General features: G+C 38.4%; 1 protein-coding gene across 1 annotated transcript; it reads left to right on the forward strand.

Annotated features, from left to right (window-relative positions):
* Positions 1 to 4,254: 4,254 nt before the first annotated feature.
* On the forward strand, positions 4,255 to 13,022 carry LOC145782419 (cytochrome P450 2U1-like). The gene is made up of 9 exons (XM_082594202.1): positions 4,255 to 4,497; positions 5,186 to 5,328; positions 7,342 to 7,444; positions 7,917 to 8,026; positions 8,611 to 8,735; positions 9,219 to 9,334; positions 10,819 to 10,963; positions 12,129 to 12,292; positions 12,705 to 13,022. Exons 1-9 carry the CDS (start codon positions 4,255 to 4,257, stop codon positions 13,020 to 13,022), a joined length of 1,467 nt encoding a protein of 488 aa, XP_082450328.1.
* The last annotated feature ends 5,081 nt before the right edge of the window (positions 13,023 to 18,103 follow it).

Below are 18,103 nucleotides of genomic sequence, written 5' to 3' on the forward strand. Positions count from 1 at the left end.
AACTGGGACTCTGTATGCCTTTCTATTCGGCTCTGCAAGCTTACCTTTTTAGGTAATGGACGGAATTGTGATTGGAGAGTTTACCCAGATAGCTCAGTTAAGCACTTGACTTTGTGAAAGAAGAAACTTTAAGGTGAAGCAATGCTGGTCTGACTCTGTCCGACAACAACAAAAACTCTCAACCACAATTACATGAAAATGTGTAGGCCTACCAGAAGCCTAATTGATTGCATTCAATTACAATTACCATGGAAGAGGTGATAATGAAAAGTATTTTCGTCACTTAAAAAATAGATCAAAGGTCTGTGAGCAGTTACACCATGAAACTTAAATGCCATGGCAAGGTATCTACACCAGAAAAAGTGCTTTTGAAGATTTAGCTTATGTTTCTCAGCAGTCGAGTGTAGCAAGAATTGACAGCCATTGACACGTGTTTCACCCATGAGGATGGGCTCATCAGTATCGCAGCACTAATTCATGCCACACAGTTTTCAACTGCTGCTTTTGTCAGGCAATTGAATCTAGAGTAGGCTACTGAGGTACTGCTGACGGCAGGAAGATCGCTCCTTCTCGACTTTACAAAGGTAAGGATTCAATCGTTTTTCGACTGACAAAAGCAGCGGTTGAGAACTATGTGCAGTGCCGGTCTTTGGGGTGTGCAAACCGTACGATCGCACAGCATAGCATTTTTTCACACATAAGCTAGGTGGGCAATTGCCCACCTAGTCCCTTCGCTTGCCCTCCTAGCCCTTTCGTTGCCCCCCTAGTTTAAAACTAGGTGGGCAATTTTTAGGACTTAATTTTTGTTTAAATTTGGTCTTAGTTTTATCTTAAAACAGCAAATTTGTAGTTTTTCTACTTTCTTATGGAACACTTCACTTCTGTGATCTATAAGCGCTACCGAACGTGGGAATTCGTTATATTTCATTGTAGTTATTTTTATATATTTATGCTATAGCAACATAGGGTGGCATCACTAGATGCCTACATCATTTCTTAGGAACGAAACTTGCCTGCCAACGCAACTACTTCGTGATTCTCACAGCTTTTACCATTAATAACTCCTAGACCCAGGAAGCTGACTTGAGAGTGTAACCCTACCCCTATGTCATCAAAGTAGTCCTTTCCAGTTTTGATAAAAGTGATTCGGCAATTGCTTAACGAAAAATAAGGAATATGTTTGGGTACGATGGGAATCGTCATATTTTTGTATTTTTAACTGGCTAGGGCTAAAATTAAATACAGTTTCCCTTTAAGTAGATTTCGTTTTGTAACTCTGTTCATTTTCTTCTTTCTGGCTTAAAACAACTGATTTTTCTAGTTCTTTCCAGGTAGCCTATGTGTAATGATTAAGGCCATTTTTATTTTGACCTAAAAAAAAGTTTTTGACTATATTTTTATCAAATTTTGATTTTACTTTGACCTAACGAAATTGCTTATTTGTAGAGGCCACAGTTTTTCCTTGAATTGATAGCCTACCAGTTAGGCTACCGTACCCAAAAATAATATTATGTCGATTTCAGACCCAAACGTGATCAATAAAAGGGGCTTGTTCAATAAAAGTTTGCCTTGATTGCGATGCTTGTTGTCGCTCCAATCCAGCTTGATGGAGTTTACTTTTCCTGTGGCTTTCAACAAAATAGTTTTTATCGCACTTCACTATAAACTCGCAAAAATTCCACCTTATATCATCCCAGGGAGTTGCATTAAATTCATCAGGAAAATCTCGACAAATCTGTCTAGCTTTTCCTGAAGACGATTTAGCTTGCTTAGGCATTTTTGCATTACAGAATGTCAGTAGGTTATTCCCAAAATCCAAACTGTTGATCTTCCAAAGGACTACGTTTGTGAAGAGGACGTGTTTTATAAGAATAATTTAATACGTAACAATGGACAATTTGCGATAAAAGTTATCCAAGTGGGCATTGTGACATATTTCCTGCTTTTATGGGTTAATATGGTTTAATTGTGCCGCAGTTCATGATTTACAATGCTTCTACAAGGATTTTGAACAAGAAAAGTGATAGGACAAGCTGCATATAACAAGTTCTGCACTATTTTTTATTTCAAAAAAAAATTGTTATTAGGCACAACAGTTGGAAGAAAACTTTGCAGCTTTCTTCGATTGAACTTTTTAGATTATAAAAGTGACCAAGAAGCGTTTTTGATACTCTTCACATTGTGAAGTATTTTATTTCTTTGGCAGTTAAAGAATGAACAGCTAAATGGAAAGCTTCAGCATACATCTAGAACTTATGAGCCTACCTTTGACCTTACTTATAATATCGTTAATGTTCCATTCAAGCAGATTATCAATTTGTGTTGTGAGTAGGCTACGGTACCTTAAATTTTGTGCGAGATTTTAAAAGTCTGAATTACCGAAGTTCGTTTCCTGATTTTCATCAAAATGAAATACCAGTTCTTTAGAATCATCTAATTCTGCAAAGATTCAACTCACTACAATATCTTAGCAGATGTGTATCATAGTTATTTCTTTTTACTTTAGTACAAGAGACCTCTGCAACTAAATGTTGCTAGATTAAATTTTATTAGGCTACATTATTATTTATAAAATATTGTGGGCGGAGATGAATATAGGAATCAATTGTAGGTCTCAAAAGTTTAGCCTAAGTATAATATGTCTTTTTATCTAAAATTTTCCTGAGAAATCTACATTTTTACATGTTTTTCGCTTGGAAAAAAATGCCCTTTTTCCCATCATTTACGCGCAAAAATGCCCTTTTTAAATAATTTGCGAACTAAAAGTGCCCTTTTTTGAAAATGTGCCCACCTAGTCTCAATTTGTGAAAAGATGCTATGTCGCACAGGGCCCACAAATTAGGGGGCCCGCAATTCACTCAGAAAATGCCAAAGAAAACATGATCTTCTCCTTTTGTATGCCACCGGACAGCACCATTTTACACTAGTATTCATACCCAAATTTTTGTTGAACATGCTTTCAGAATGCACCAAATTCAAAGTAATTTTTCAAAATTTTCTCACCGGCACTGCTATGTGGCACGAATTGAGCCCGGCCTAATGGGTGAAACACTTGTCTACCGCTGTCAATTCTTGCTACACTCGACTGCCGAGAAACACATGTTTTTGGGAAAGGTCTTGATGGCTAGTGTGAAGGCTACACCGGTATGATTAGCAAAACACAATGCTCGCTGTTCCATAGTGAGTGGTCGGGTGGTGCTGTCGCCAGGAAGATCGCCCCTTTTTAACTTTGAAGACAATTTCAGGTAGGCTACACATATCTTGGCAATGTGTTCATAGTACAGATGCTTAATGTTAAGGCACTGGTAATCGTCTTCTGTTCCTCCCTGCGGTGGAGGGGGTCACGGCTGTTTAGAAGTCCACTCATTAAAGGTTGTTTAATGTTTGTTTGGTTGCTTAAAAATGAAGAAAGCTGCTACAGAAGCCCAATAATCAATAGCTTAAATCATTCAAGGCTGTATTTGTTCAATTTTGTTGCTCCCCAAACCCCCGACTGAGGGCCCACGCGTATTTAGTTCGTGCAGCGTTTTTCGGCTTGTAATTTTACATGTTGGCCTAACACTTATGTAATTTTGTTTCCATTATTGCAATTTCTTTTCACTCGCTTAACCACATTTTATTCACCTAACCGGCGATGTTAAGCACGCATATAGTTTCAGAAATGGATTGAGGGCGTAAAAAGTTTTTATGTTCCACAAAAAACTAACAAAATAATCTAGTACTCCGAAGTAAACACTGCTCAGTCAAATTGCCTCATTAATTAACAATAAATTGGTAAATTTGTATTAATGGTGATAGGCTATAAAGTGAAACGTGTTGTGAAAACAGGCTTACTAGGCTATCGTGCAGACATTTGCAACCGGCGGGCCGCAGTGGTTTTCCCAAAGGTTTTTTCAAATCCGCTACTGCATTGTCGGCATATTTTCTATTTTTTCTAAAATCTTAGAGTTGTTTACTTTTCGCTGAAATGGTGAATAAGAATCTCTTGAAAGAGTTTGTGGCCATAACCTATAGGCCTACCGCTTTTTTGTCATATTTTTAAGAGCCGTTACTAAAAATGATAAGGGCTCACTAATGGATTTCGGAGGGGGGGGGGGAAATAGTGCTCACACGGCCCTGCTTAGAGTACTCTGAATTTATTTTATTCAAATGTGACTTGAGTACTTTTTGTTCTCACCTCTTCAATTGTAATTGTTTTAACTCTGGTGTAGACTGTTATCTGTTTAATAATTATAACTAAAGGTATCAGTTACAATGGAAGTCATAAATATACTGTGCCTGATTATTATTTTCCTGTTATTGTATTACTGGTATTACCGACCTTACAAACTTCCACCCGGACCACGTGGCATTCCCATCCTTGGGTACATTCCTTTCGTAGGAGAGCAACAGCAGAAAACTGCATACAAACTCAGTAAGAAATACGGTCCAGTCATGACAATTCGCTTAGGAAAAGAAGATTTGATATTTTTGAATGATTTTGACTCACTATACCAGGTAAGTGTTTGTTAATGTTTACACTACATTTATAAGTGCACTATAATATTCCTAAACTGATGATGCAGATGCAAAGAATTCGTATGCAAAGATGTTTAAACGACTCTTCACTTACATTATGCCATGCTAGGATCTACCAAAAAAAAAGCAAAGTCGTTAGTTGGTCAGACTCTTTTTGAACTTATTTTAGTTCTTCAAAAGAAAGTGACTTGACAACCTACTATGGTGGTGTTATAAATCTTTCTTCTGCTCATATGTAGGTTATAACTACATCTATGCCTGTAATTGTGCCATGCGATAAGTCCGCAAAATAAAATGCGGCTTATTCACTGTCCCTTCTGATGTCGTCGCAGTGTGAACTGTTGTGAAGAGATCAAAAAAAACCATCGCAAAGAAGTGCACTGCAACAAATGTGGACTCGACAATGATAACATCAAAAAGTCTTCATTAATTTTGACAGCTTTCGATCGTATTATATTTCAGTTGTTTATTTCTAACGTTCAAACATAATAAAATTTGCTTGATATTCAAATCAGATTTTTTTAAGTTTTGCTTCTCTTATTGATTTTTCCAACGCAGCCTTCCTTTGTTTTGAATCTTACCACAACTTTTAAAGTTTGTGCTTTTTGAGCGTTTAATCATCTTTTCTATATATGCCTATATGTTGTTGTTTTATTTTTCATGCCAGGCTTTCGTGAAGCAATCTAAAAAATTTTCTGGAAAACCGCCTAATAGCATTAGAGAAAAAAATTCAGACAAAGGAATTATTTTCCATGATTACGACGCACACTGGAGATCCCAAAGAAAGTTCGGAATTATAACCCTTCGTGGGTACGTTAGCTTCAAATTAGATTGCTTATGTTAATTAAATTACTAGCCTACTTGATAGTGTAGCAATCAACATGAAAACACATAGCCTAGACTCTAGAGCCTAATATAGTGTACCGGTAAACAAATAGCTCCTTTAGCGACATTTCAGTTTATTTCCATGTAAAGTCCAAAACTTAATCGTAAATTAGGCAAAAGGCACATTTCACTCTGCTTGTTCCGATTCAAGTGCTCCAGAGCACGTTCGTCCGATTGAGTTTTTTTCTGCCAAGACCAGCAAGTACAACTCTTCTTTATTACAAGTTTAATGTCGTTTCTAGCACTAGAGCAAACGTTCACCTGATGAAAATGGAAGTAAAAGCAAAGACATACAAGTTAATTTATTGCTGCACTGACGTTTCGGAAACCATGACAATGCGCATCCTCAGAGCGAATAACATAAAAAATTTACGACGTTAGATAACGTAAAACTTTCAACATTAAACATCTAAACCAATGGTTCCCAAAGTGGGCGCCAACGTCCCCCTGGGGCGTTTGCGATCACGAAGAGGGCGCTGGCTATAAACTAGGTGATTGAGGGGCGCTGAGAGTAAATCGAGGCAGTTCACACATACCAACAACACGAACAGTAGATTACACTAAATTTTTATCTGCTTCTAAGATTTTCTGTTTTAGTACCAAATCATTAAAAATACTTCATCAGGTCTTTGTGTGGTTCCAAGCTTTTTTACTTCGATACCAAACCGTTTCAAATTTCGCCAGATTTCCGATCTGGCTTTTCGCCAGATTCGGCCTGTAAAGTCTGCAAATTGAGTCAAATAGTCTATATCTAACCACACAGTGATAAAATTATTGGTCTATTGCAGGGGTGTTCAAACTTTTCCCCAGGTGGGCCAGATTTAATCATGCGGAAGTGCCTGCGGGCCAACAACCCCTGACAGTCTTGTTTTGGATAAAAAAAAATGCATTTATAGTAATATTGTATTATTTAGTGTCATTTTCATGCAACAAAGCGATATGCATGTTTTGTATGAATAGCCTATTATGGGATATGATAAATTAGGCTGTATAAGATTTGCTTTTCGATTAGAACACAGCTGTGTTAGCGTAAAGGATGAAACTGACGTCTTGATTTCTATACCTAGGTCAAGTCTGGTTCGAGGTTAGTGGCCGACAAGAGTAAAATATCACGTAGTTGGCATTCGTTCAGTTTTGTTCTCAAGCAGTTCTTGTTCAAGTTCATCCCCGAGAACGTCTCCTCACACAAATATGTTGAACCGAACAAGTTCAACATTTTCTTTGCAATCTTTTGTATTTCTGGAAATTTATTTTTATCCAGCTGCTGGTAAAAAGGCACTAGAGAAAGATGTTGCTGTTGGCTTCGGCCTCGCAGAGAAGCTCAACTAGCTGTAGGTGAGCTGGAGCTTCATCAAGGTTCAAGAAGAAAGAAGTAAATTGCAATAAACCACTTACATTTGGGGCAAAGTCTCGAAAGCCGTTGTTGGAATTGCTAGCAAGAAAATGAATTAATGTTCGTCTATAGACTCTATACCCACTCATTACGATTCTCTCCAGGCAATAATAGTTTATTTAGCAATTACGACGCAACAATGATTCTAACTTTTCTCGCCTGGCTTTTGCCTGTGGGAAAATACTGTCTTCATTAATTTAAAAAAATGCAAGTTGAATTTACACGAATTCTGTGTGCCTGCGGCCAAAAATAACACATTATGCAACAGCATGCGTGGGCTATACAAAAACGCATCGCGGACCGGACTTAGGACATCCCTGGCCTATTCCATTTTATCTGTTTTCCACTCTAAAAGTTACTAGCTCTTCTGGGAGCAAATTTTCACTAATGTGAACATTAAAAGATAACCGACCAGCTATGTTCATTCATGCATTCACACACTCACTTTTACACATCCACGTATTCATACATTCACGCATTCACACATTCATTCACTTACAAACTCATTCACTCCTGCATTCCCTAATTTATAAATTTACATATAGCTACGGATTTGGAAAGAAGAGCATGGAAGACTTCTGTCTGGAAGAGCTGTCATACTTTCTTGAAGCGATTCGTTCTCAAAAGGGGAAATCGTTTGATATATCAGTAAGCTACCTAATATTTGTACTATAAATAGTATTAACACCACAAAAGAATGCTCAATGCTAAGCGCAATGCTAAACAGAGCCAGTTCGAGTAAATTGAATCACTATCACAGCAACATTTACAATTACAACCTGTTCATCCTTTTCGGGATCGTCAAGAGATGGGTGTTATTAATCGCCAAGTAAAGTAATGTCCTTATTAGTTGTTATTTGATATTGACTTTAGTGTGAACTGCTTTTAGGCCAAAAGTTGTGAGTGTGCCAAGTTAACGATTTTTTTCAAAATTGTAAAAGCAGCTCTATCACTGAGATACATGATGTAAACAACACAACTCTCACCAGGAAAGATGACACAATCAAAGAAGTACATAGCTTCTATCTCTCCCTATGGGGTACGGAAGTTAAAATTTTGCAAATTTTTTAACAAAATTGTTTAAAAATCACTGACTTGCGTAAAACTTTAATTTTTTTAGAGCATCTTGCACAAAGCTGTATCTAACAATATATGCAGTATATTACTTGGAAGAAGGTTTGAATATGACGATGAAAAGTTCAATCAAATTCTTCGTCTAATCCTTTCTATGTAAGTGGTTTAGTTTATATGGCTTCCTCTCATCATTACTTTTTTAATTTGTATAGGTAGTAGTACTTAGACTAGTTAGTAGTAATTATTAATTACTGCTTATTTTTGGATTTTCATTCTATCATTCATTAACCATATCTTACCAATAAATTTTGGAATTGAACAAAAAAACGTTGATCCTTGCCGAGTCGTTACCGTAATATCGCCAGGTTCTAAATATAAAAATATCAAGCATCTTCTTTGATTTTCGTTTAGAAAGTTTTTGCGCCATTAGAATTTTGTAAAAATGTCTAGTCAGAAATTACGAAGGGCAATTGGTTGGGTACAAACAGCCTTTGGAAGGTTTAAGCGAATAAAATTATTTGAATTTTTTAACAACGTTTTCTTTTTGAGGATTTATCCTAAAATACCTCTTTTAAAAGAGAAACAAATAGCCTACAGTAGGCTAAGTCCATTCTTCAACTTGCTAAAAGCAAATTTTAAAATACGTTTTGTTTAAACATTCTTGTTAGGCTACTATGCAAACTCTGAGTATTATTATTATCTTACGATTAGACTAATATGTTTATAATTTGCTTTCAAAGATTTGAAAATTCAATAACAACGAGAATATTGAGGGTTGCCACTTTGGTTCCTGAACTTCAAAACTTTCTACCATTTTCTACCTGTGGTCGTTATTTTTTTGAAAAGATTTTTTCCGTCATTCAAGGTAAAGATTTTGATATAGGACAACTGATAATGTGTTGAAAAAACTAAAAACAATTCTTCACAAGAAAAAACAGGTTTATAATTTTTTGTGACGATCAAATTCATATAGGCTATCGTCTTCAAAATGTTTGCTTTTTCGTCACCCGACAATTGATCGAACAACATTTTCTAAATCCTTAAATTTCAGTTTCCACTGCTTTAAACTTACAGAAGATTACTATTCAAAGCAATGGGAAAAGCGGACGATCGCGATTTGTGGAAGCAATTGGCAACCTGCGTCTCGAAAATAGCACATGCTGATGAAGCCAGTACGCGACTCTCCAGCATTCCCTTCTTCTTGCTCATGAGAGCATTTCTTTGTTTGCAATTGAAAGAAAATTACCCCAGGCTGATATTATATATAGCCTACACACGCTATGATTTTGTATCGAAATAAAAGATGTTTTAACAAACTCGCCATAACTTATCTCTATTATTATTATAGATTGGATCAAGGACATTGTTGATGATCACGAAGAAACATTTGACGAGAACAATTTGAGAGATTTCATAGATACTTACATAGCAGAAATTAAAAAAGGTGAAGATATTGGGTTCAAGGTAAAACAAAACCTTGAATTAAAAAGTTTATATCAGTATGAAATTTTTGCTTTTTGCTTCTTATTCTTGACACTTATTTAAATGCGAAGTCTTGTTCAGATTGCTTTCGGAATGTCTCCTGAAACTCTTGCCTTGCACCAACATCATCGAATGAAAGTATTCGCAAATCTAATAACTTTAATTACAATTTAAAACACCAGAAATAACTTAGATTCGCCTTTTTCCGGATAAACTTATTCCGTTAAAAATCTCATAAAATTACGGTCCTTAAACAGCAATCTACCTACCCTACCTACTAAGCCCACCAAAACCCAAATTCGCTCAAACCCTATTTGCAAAAATGCCAAGTTTCTAATATTCAGTGCTTGCACAGGATATCATTTGACGATCTGTCTTTCGACAAACTAGCTTTCGAAAAAATGTTCCTTCCATTAACTTTTGTTCAATCAGCTGTGGTTCAAGCAAATGTTGCTTTACCAAATGTTGTAACCTACCATTGCAGATCTTTCCGAATCTAAAATTTAACAATCCCTCAACATCTATATTCTTCATATTTAAAAAAATCCCAAATCCATGATTCTCTAAAATCTTAACTAGCTTTCTTGTTCCTCTGAACGGACCATATTCTCAAATTCACAATCAAACAACCAACTTTTCATCCATCGCATTTTGTATTCGTTGAATGAACTGCTGTTTGACATACTTAATTTATCTAATTGTCGTTCCAGCTGCTGTCAGATCAATATATAAACAACCCAATGACATCTTCTTCTTCATCGTGTGTCACACCGCCGTAGCCCAGAGCATCACGCAAGCTATTGCTCTATCGTTGAACTCGGCTAAACCCTGTGCAGAACACCTTGCTTTTAAGACAGGGCATTCAAGAAGATGTTGCATTGTTTGTTCCTGTCCACGTTTACGACTTGTGCCTCCCAAAGAATATCCCCAGTGTTGCATCAACGTCTCACATCTTCATACCAGTTCTTAAGCGGTTGAGGCATCGCCAATACTTCCAAGAGCACGCTTTCCGGAATGAAGGTCTTCTGTTGGAGAAAGCTCCATATTGGCCAGTGTCAGCCCGGCTACCAGCTCCTCCTTCCACAGTTGGACCCGCACATTGGCAGCGATCTCATCTTGACCCAGTGGGACCACCGAAGCAACGAAACTTTTTCTTGGTTTCAATCGCTTGCGTGCTGGGGTTTGGCCATATAAGTTAGTGGTTGTCTCAAATCCATGTCCTGACAAGATCCTTTTTTTTTCCCGCTGGTCACGCTTCTTCTGATATTGGGAGGAGCAATTCCAGACAGAATGTGTAGCGACGTGATGTTAGTTGGAACACAATGAAATGAAAATTAATTGTTTGTTCTAAGGATGGTAGTTTTATCACACAAGAAATGCTGTGTTTCTATCTATCTCATTGTTGTCATTTCTTCGCTTTTTCGTCTTCGATTTGCATCGACAGTAATAGCGGTTTACACTTGTAGAGAGGGCAGTTGGTCCAATACGTATACGATTTGTTCATGGCTGGAACGGAAACTACATCAAGTACATTATATTGGTGCTTATTGTGTTTTCTGCATTATCCTGAATCTCAAACGAAGCTTCGAAAAGAAATCTTTGACGTTATAGGTAAGCTGTTAAAATAGGTTTTGTGAACAGCTGAGTCACTTCATTGTTATGAGGATAAGTTCACTCTGTGAAGGATTGCCTTCACTCCGTCAACCTAATCTTATTTCTAATTGTTACTTTCTAAACTTTGCCAATACACTTTACTGTGCAGAATACAAAACAATTAACAGCTTTGGCATATTTTTTATTTAAACCTGTTGTTTTAAATTTATGACTCTGTAGCGCTATGGGTCTATGCTTTGATGCTCCTGATTGAAGTTTTCCTGGCAACACCGAAGAACTACCAGAGAGTAGTCAATCTGCAGTCTCATCATCAAAGTCACGCAGAAATTCTGCTGTGTTTGGTAGACAGAGGATGGCACAATCCTTGATGATATGGTCTGTGGAACATTCCTTGACACCACACTTGCTATAAGAGAAAGGATCCATTCCTGACTTGGTTAAAAAAGAAATTCCCGACACTCGCGCTGAGACGATTTTAACTCATCTACGTCTGTCTTGATAGAAACAGGAGTCACAGAAGGTGTCGGCTTCAAGGAAAAGAGAATGGACCGTGTTTCATGCCACCCTTGCCCATGTTAAAGCTAGCAAGAATTAAACTTGTATATCTGCAGCGCAGAAGCAATAAACGAGCCACCACTGTGTTTTGTACCATTTTGAAATTCATCTTTGATTTCGGGTAGCTTACCAACACATTCTTTACGGGTCTTTCGAAATATTGCAAAGATAGATTTATAAGTTACCGTACACGGCGTACAGTAGGCTAGTAATCAAACACGCACTTTCTGCGTTTGAAGTGGTAGACTATCATTCACATCCATCCAAGCCCTGTAACCATTCATTGATCTATGTTGCTATAAAGGGCCATAACATTTGCATGTTGTCTTCAAGATCGATATTACAAAACAATGCTATTAAATCACTTTATGGAACCCAAAATTAATAAATGAATGTGGTTATCTTATTTTTTGGTAAAACTATGAAATACGGCGATCTACAGTAGGCCACAGTAAAGCATAGCCTAAGCCTAACTATCAATTATGCGGATATCGCTATACCGACACACCGTCTGCCTACATTTATCTGGATTTCAAATTGTTTTATTTTCTTCAGTACAATTAATCTTAGGAATCAGCAGCTACGAACAAACTTCTATTTTTTGCAGGAACATCTGGCAAGGTAAGCTATACAAAAAAAGAAAATATGCCGTACACAAATGCGTTCATTCAAGAAATACTGAGATACAAGACATTAACACCACTGGGTTCGATTCATAAAACAACTGAACAAGCGGAGCTCTGTGGTTATATTATTCCGAAGGGAACAAAGGTAAAAATTAGCGTATAGTCTACGTCTGCAGATATAATTCAACTAAATAACAACTGTGGTTTCCATTCAAAAGATAAATTAAGATTACGTTCTGTATTGATTAATTGAATCTTTATCCTCGGAATGGGAAAGCTTCTTGCAAAGCTTAATCCTGGCAGTTTCGCATCCTACTTGTAGAGGCTTTGAATCACTGACACAGGCCCGGTCACCGAGATTGACAGAGTGAAGTTTCCGATTGTTGAAGTTTTGTTGCCTGGAATTATTCCATTTATTAGGTGCTGCTGAATGGAGAGCAATTCTTAACGTGCGTTGCTCAAGCGCACACCGTTCATAGGCTGTATTAAAACGTGCTGTTTATTTTTACTGATAAATATATTTTGCTTTGGCGTGATGTAATAGACATCTGTTGTAGGTTGTTCCAAACATTTGGGCTGTTCACAACGACACAGAATATTGGAAGGAACCAGATAAGTTTATACCGGAACGATTTCTGGACGAGGCAAGAAATTTTGTTTCATCTAGTCACGTGATTCCATTTTCGTTGGGTCCGCGACATTGTCTGGGGGAGCAACTTGCTCGAATGGAGATTTTTATGTTTTTGGTTCAAATGGTTCAGAAATTTGAGTTTGTCGCTGATCCCGATGCAGAAAAACTTCCAGACTTTGAAACCAGCTCAAGCGGAATACTTTACCTTCCACTGCCATACAAGATTGTGGCAAAAGAACTATGACGAATGACATTATCTATCGGACCTTATAAAACAACAACACTCTGACTCCGATACCACTCTTCATCGTGCATAACTACGGAACTGTGTTCCGAAAGCTGGTGCAAAATGCCACTATACCACAGCGAAACCGCAGCATCAGGTTAAAAAAAGTCGCTTATTCTGGCCTATCTATATTTGTGAATCATCATCATCATCATAATCCATCGTCGGTTTGTTCCCCACTAGTGGGGGTGGCCGATTGTTTCCGCGCAGCAATTGTTTTAATCCCTTTTCTCCATTTCACCCTGTCCCTTGCATCTTCCTCCTTCAGTCCGACTTTTTTAAATTCATCCTTCACTTGTTGTTTCCACGTTCTTCTTGGACGACCGCGTTTCCTCTTCCCATCCACCTTTAGATCTAGTGCCTTTCTAAGAAAACTTCCTTCCTCCCTCCTTATCACATGTCCATACCATCTTACTCCATTTGCCCTTGCCAGTTGGTCTATGGTCTCTCTCATCTCTAGCATATCCAACAATTCTTCAGTCCTTTTTTCCCTTCTCGTTTTCACCCCACACATTGCTCTCACCATTGACCTTTCCGTTCTTCTCAGGATTGCCAGTTCACTCTCTCTCAATATCCATGTCTCGCTACCATATAGCATTGCAGGCCGCACACAGCTCCGATATACTTTCCCTTTCATCCTTAGTGAGAATTTTCTGCCATACAACATTTCCCCACATTCCCTGAACTTTGCCCAGCCCAATCTTGCCCTTGTTGTCACCGCTGCTTCACATCCACCACTTCCATTTATCCGATCACCCAGATAACAGAAGTCTGTCACTGTTTCGATGCCATGGCAGAACTCATCATCATGGCCTTCCACTTCATTCCTTCCTTTACTGCATTTCCCACAAACAAAACACTTCGCCAATCTTGTTGCGGCTCTCTTGACATTAGCACATCTTGCATGTACCCACTTTCCACATTCCTTGCATTGCATTGAATTTCTCATCACTCTCTTGCCACATATTCCACAGGGATCTACTTTGCTCTCAACAACTGTTCCTTCTGCTCCACTCACCATCACTTTTGTTTTTTCAAGATTCACCTTCATACCCTTGGTTTCAAATGCTTCTTTCCATTTCTCAAACTTTCTCTCCAGTCCCTCCATACTATTACTTGTCAAGACCAGGTCGTCTGCATACAAAATTTCACTCAATAAGCCCTCCCTCACTCCTTCAGTTACAACGTCAACCACAATAGCAAATATCAGAGGTGACAAAACTGATCCTTGGTGTACACCAACCTTCACAAAAAACTCGTTTGAATAATTTGATCCAACTCTCACTTTTGTTCTTGCATCCTCATACATAGACATCACAGCTCTCACTAATACCTCCGGTATACCTCTTTTCCTCATTGCCCACTTCATCACTTTCCTTGGTACTCTGTCAAATGCCTTTTCTAAGTCGACGAAACACATATATAGTTTTCTCTGCTTCTCTCGGTATTCCTCCTGCATTCTTCTCAATATAAACAGAGCATCCACTGTACCTTTTCCTGGCATGAATCCAAACTGCATATCATTTAATTTCACCAATGTTCTCAACCTCTTTTCTAGTATTCGCTCCACAATTTTCATTCCATGCTCTAGTAGTTTTACACCTCTATATGCACTGCAACTTCTCACATCCCCTTTTCTCTTGAACAATGGAACAAGAGTACTATGCTTCCACTCCTCCGGCATTCCCTCTCCATCTAATACCCTTTGGCTAAGTTGTAGCATTACTTCAATTCCCAACTCTCCACTTGCTTTTATCATCTCTACGCTCACTTCTGATGGACCGGCTGCTTTACGCAGTTTCATTTGCCCCATTGCCTCCACCACTTCATCACGAGTAACCTTTCCCACTGGACCCTCCACCAGATCAACCTCTGTCATATGATCCCATACATTCTCCTTATTCATAACATTTTCCATGTGTTCCTTCCACACTTCTCCTCTGCTTTCCGGGCTGAAATGCAACTTCCCATCTCCACTCCTTATACATCTTCCCCCTACAATATCATTCCCATCCTTTTTCATTTGCTTTATGAGTCTGAATACTTTGTTTTGGCTTTCCCCCATTTTATTAAGTTCCTCCTCAGCACCATTCTTCATAGCTCTTGCAACAACCCTCTTTGCCTTCTTTTTCATACTCTTATACTTCTTTTTATTCTCTTCTGACCCATTTTTGCGCCACTGCTTGTATGCATCTCTTTTCTGTGAAATCGCATGCTTCACCTCTTCATCCCACCACCATGTGTCTCCACGATCCCTCCTCACTTTCTTTTTCCCACATACTTCATCACATGCTGCTAGGACACCTTTCTGAAATGAAGCCCACAAGTCCTGCGCACTCATGTTTACCAGCTCTTTTGCTCTTTTCATAAACTTAATTCTCGTTTCTTTTTCCTCCAGTTTCCACACATTTCTTACAAAAACTCGTTCTTTCTTCACAATTTTCTTCACTTTTTTCATATTTAAGTCTCCTACTACTAGTCTATGCTGCAACTCCCACGGAATTACTTTCACATTCTTCAACACCGCTTGCTGAATGGAGAGCAGTCTTGAAATGCGTTGCTCAAACACACACCCTGAGAGTCGAACCAACGCCGCGTGATCTTGAATCGGGCGCTTAACCAACTGAACACACAGGGCTGTTCATTGGTTAACGATCGAGAATGTCGCTGTGGGTTTTTATCGAGAACCAATCACTTTTTCACCAACTCACAGCAGCCAAAGGCTATGTTGTGAAAGTATTGGTTAGCCCGCTTGTTAACTATCTTATGCGCCAACGTCGCGCGGATTCGGTGGACCAAGTACAGGATGCTGTGCGAGTTGTCACATTTTAGTTTAGTCCAGTTCTTGCTTATGCTTATGTAAACAAAAATAGGCTACAAGCAACCAGTGATGTTTCTGGAAATTAAATTTTAAGAAAACAAAAGCAAATTTTGGCGAAGCAAATAATATTTCACCTTATATTGCAATGTAACCAACTAGTTAGGCTAAGGCCTACTTCTAATTGTTTGTTAAGGGAACGTTCAAATATTACGTAACGCCTTCGAGGGGGGGGGGTTTATGCAAAGCGTTACGTTGGCGTCACATCGGGGGAGGAGGGGTTCAAGCAAAACGTTACGTAACGCTTTCGAGTACGGAATGGTAGTTTTTTGTGCTGAATTCGTAGTGAAAAAGCGTTACATGAGGGAGGGGGGGGATTGAAAAAAGCGTTACGTTGGCGTTACATGGGGGAGGGGGGGGGTCAAAAATTCGGAAAAAAAGCGTTACGTAATATTTGAACGTTCCCTAAAATAAATTGTAGCCTGCTACTTTAACAGTCGTTCTATCGTGCAAGAACCTTCTCTCAAAGGAATGTCAAGTTCGAAAACACGCTTCTAGGCTATAGGATGCTGCAAAAATATAGTTGTGTTTTGGCTTTTCCTGTGATTGGCTATATAGTAGGCCTACTGTAGCCTATATGATATCACTAATTTGAAACGTCATCATAACACACTTTTAGTTTCCTACAGTAGCCTACAACAAACGATTTTAATGATAACCTTGGTGACTATTGATGCATTATTCTGATAATGACGTTACACTTTGGAACGCCATACCTATGCACTTCGCAAATTTTCAATTAAGACGTCATGAAAGTCATCTTCAAATTTTGGCCACATTTCTCCTCCGAGTTCCTCGTCTCGTAATAAAGACCCGGGATGGAAGTGGTCTAATCTTTGAATCCCAGGATTTGCCAAAACCGAACCGAGTAGCCTAGTTGGAGAGCCCTTTGAATGACGATCTTAACCACAGATTCTTAACAAACTCTCGCCAAAACCGTGTTACGGTTTCTTGGATAACACAGTTTGCGACATTTATTTTTACAAGAGGGTTACTGTCTTCTGTCAGGTAAATTGTTCCAGCAACAAGATGACAGGGATATCTAAAGAAGGGGATACGAAGGCTTTTATTACGTCTGACAATAGAAGGGCTTTTGTTTATCTTAAATAATCTGTGTTTATCGTAAAATGACAATTGGCACCGATAGTAGTTTAATAAATCTTGTTATGATAACTTGCATTGCGCTATTAGCATCAGGCCTGGATGCTCACTGCATGCTCATGGTTACTTGTTAATTCAACTACCCATATCAGGCCTCGAAATTTGTACTTTTTTCCGGCGGTCAAGCGTGTCCTACCGGAATGGCCCTTTCAGCGGACATTTAATGTCTCAACCGGACATATTTTTGCATGTAGATTTTGCACAAAATCACACCACAGTAGGCTATTGTGTAGTCGTGTTTGTAATTTTATTAGGTGGTGCTAAACCTGGGCTTTCCGCAGCTTCGTCAGTGATTTCCTCTATTTATTCTTCTATACGTATATTTTTCTTCGTTATACTGCAATTGAATAATTCGTTGCATTTCTATAAGCTGTTTGTTGCTATACTCAATTTATCTGCACCTTATTCGTAAAATACAGCAGCTTCACCAGAAATTGTATTTCTATCTAATGGTGTGAGACAAATGTGTCTAACACCCTCCCTTCTGTGCAGAAATTCTATTTCTATCAGTATCAGCATGAATAAGGTCGCCACATTCGCCTAAGCACGTGCGGAACCCAGCTGAGACTTGCTTCTCTGTGACATTTCTTTTTAACAAACGATCAATGTAACGCAATAATCCTCATTGTTAAAATTAGAATACATATCCTGCCGAAAGTTCAGACAACTTTATTTCAAGGAAACATTGCAAAGCGTTGAAATGATGTAAAAATGGCTACTTTTGCCATCAGCTGGCTAACCACGCCACTCGAATGTGATCTTTGAAGCAATTGCCTGTACGGTACTATAATTGTTTCAGCTCCGTATTTGTTTGCGTTAAAGTTAAACAAACAATTTTTTAACAATTCAAATTTAAAATATATTTTTGCTGCATTAGCTCTATTTTTGTCAAGAATTTTGCGGCGGTCATTTATGACCGACCAATGAGTCCGCTTCGGCAGACATTCGAGGTCATTCCGGAGGTCATGTCCGCCATGACCGCCGGATATTTCGAGGCCTG

The sequence above is a fragment of the Aplidium turbinatum genome, chromosome 13 (assembly GCF_918807975.1).
Source record: "Aplidium turbinatum chromosome 13, kaAplTurb1.1, whole genome shotgun sequence".
Classification (NCBI taxonomy): domain Eukaryota; kingdom Metazoa; phylum Chordata; class Ascidiacea; order Aplousobranchia; family Polyclinidae; genus Aplidium; species Aplidium turbinatum.

What these genes read in the sequence shown, in the direction of transcription:
- LOC145782419 (XM_082594202.1), top strand. Translation starts at nt 4,255, where the DNA reads ATGGAAGTCATAAATATACTGTGCCTGATTATTATTTTCCTGTTATTG. An exon ending in GTGAAGATATTGGGTTCAAG is followed by an intron (nt 9,335 to 10,818) that starts GTAAAACAAAAC and finishes TTACACTTGTAG; the next exon opens with AGAGGGCAGTTGGTCCAATA. An exon ending in TTATTCCGAAGGGAACAAAG is followed by an intron (nt 12,293 to 12,704) that starts GTAAAAATTAGC and finishes CATCTGTTGTAG; the next exon opens with GTTGTTCCAAACATTTGGGC.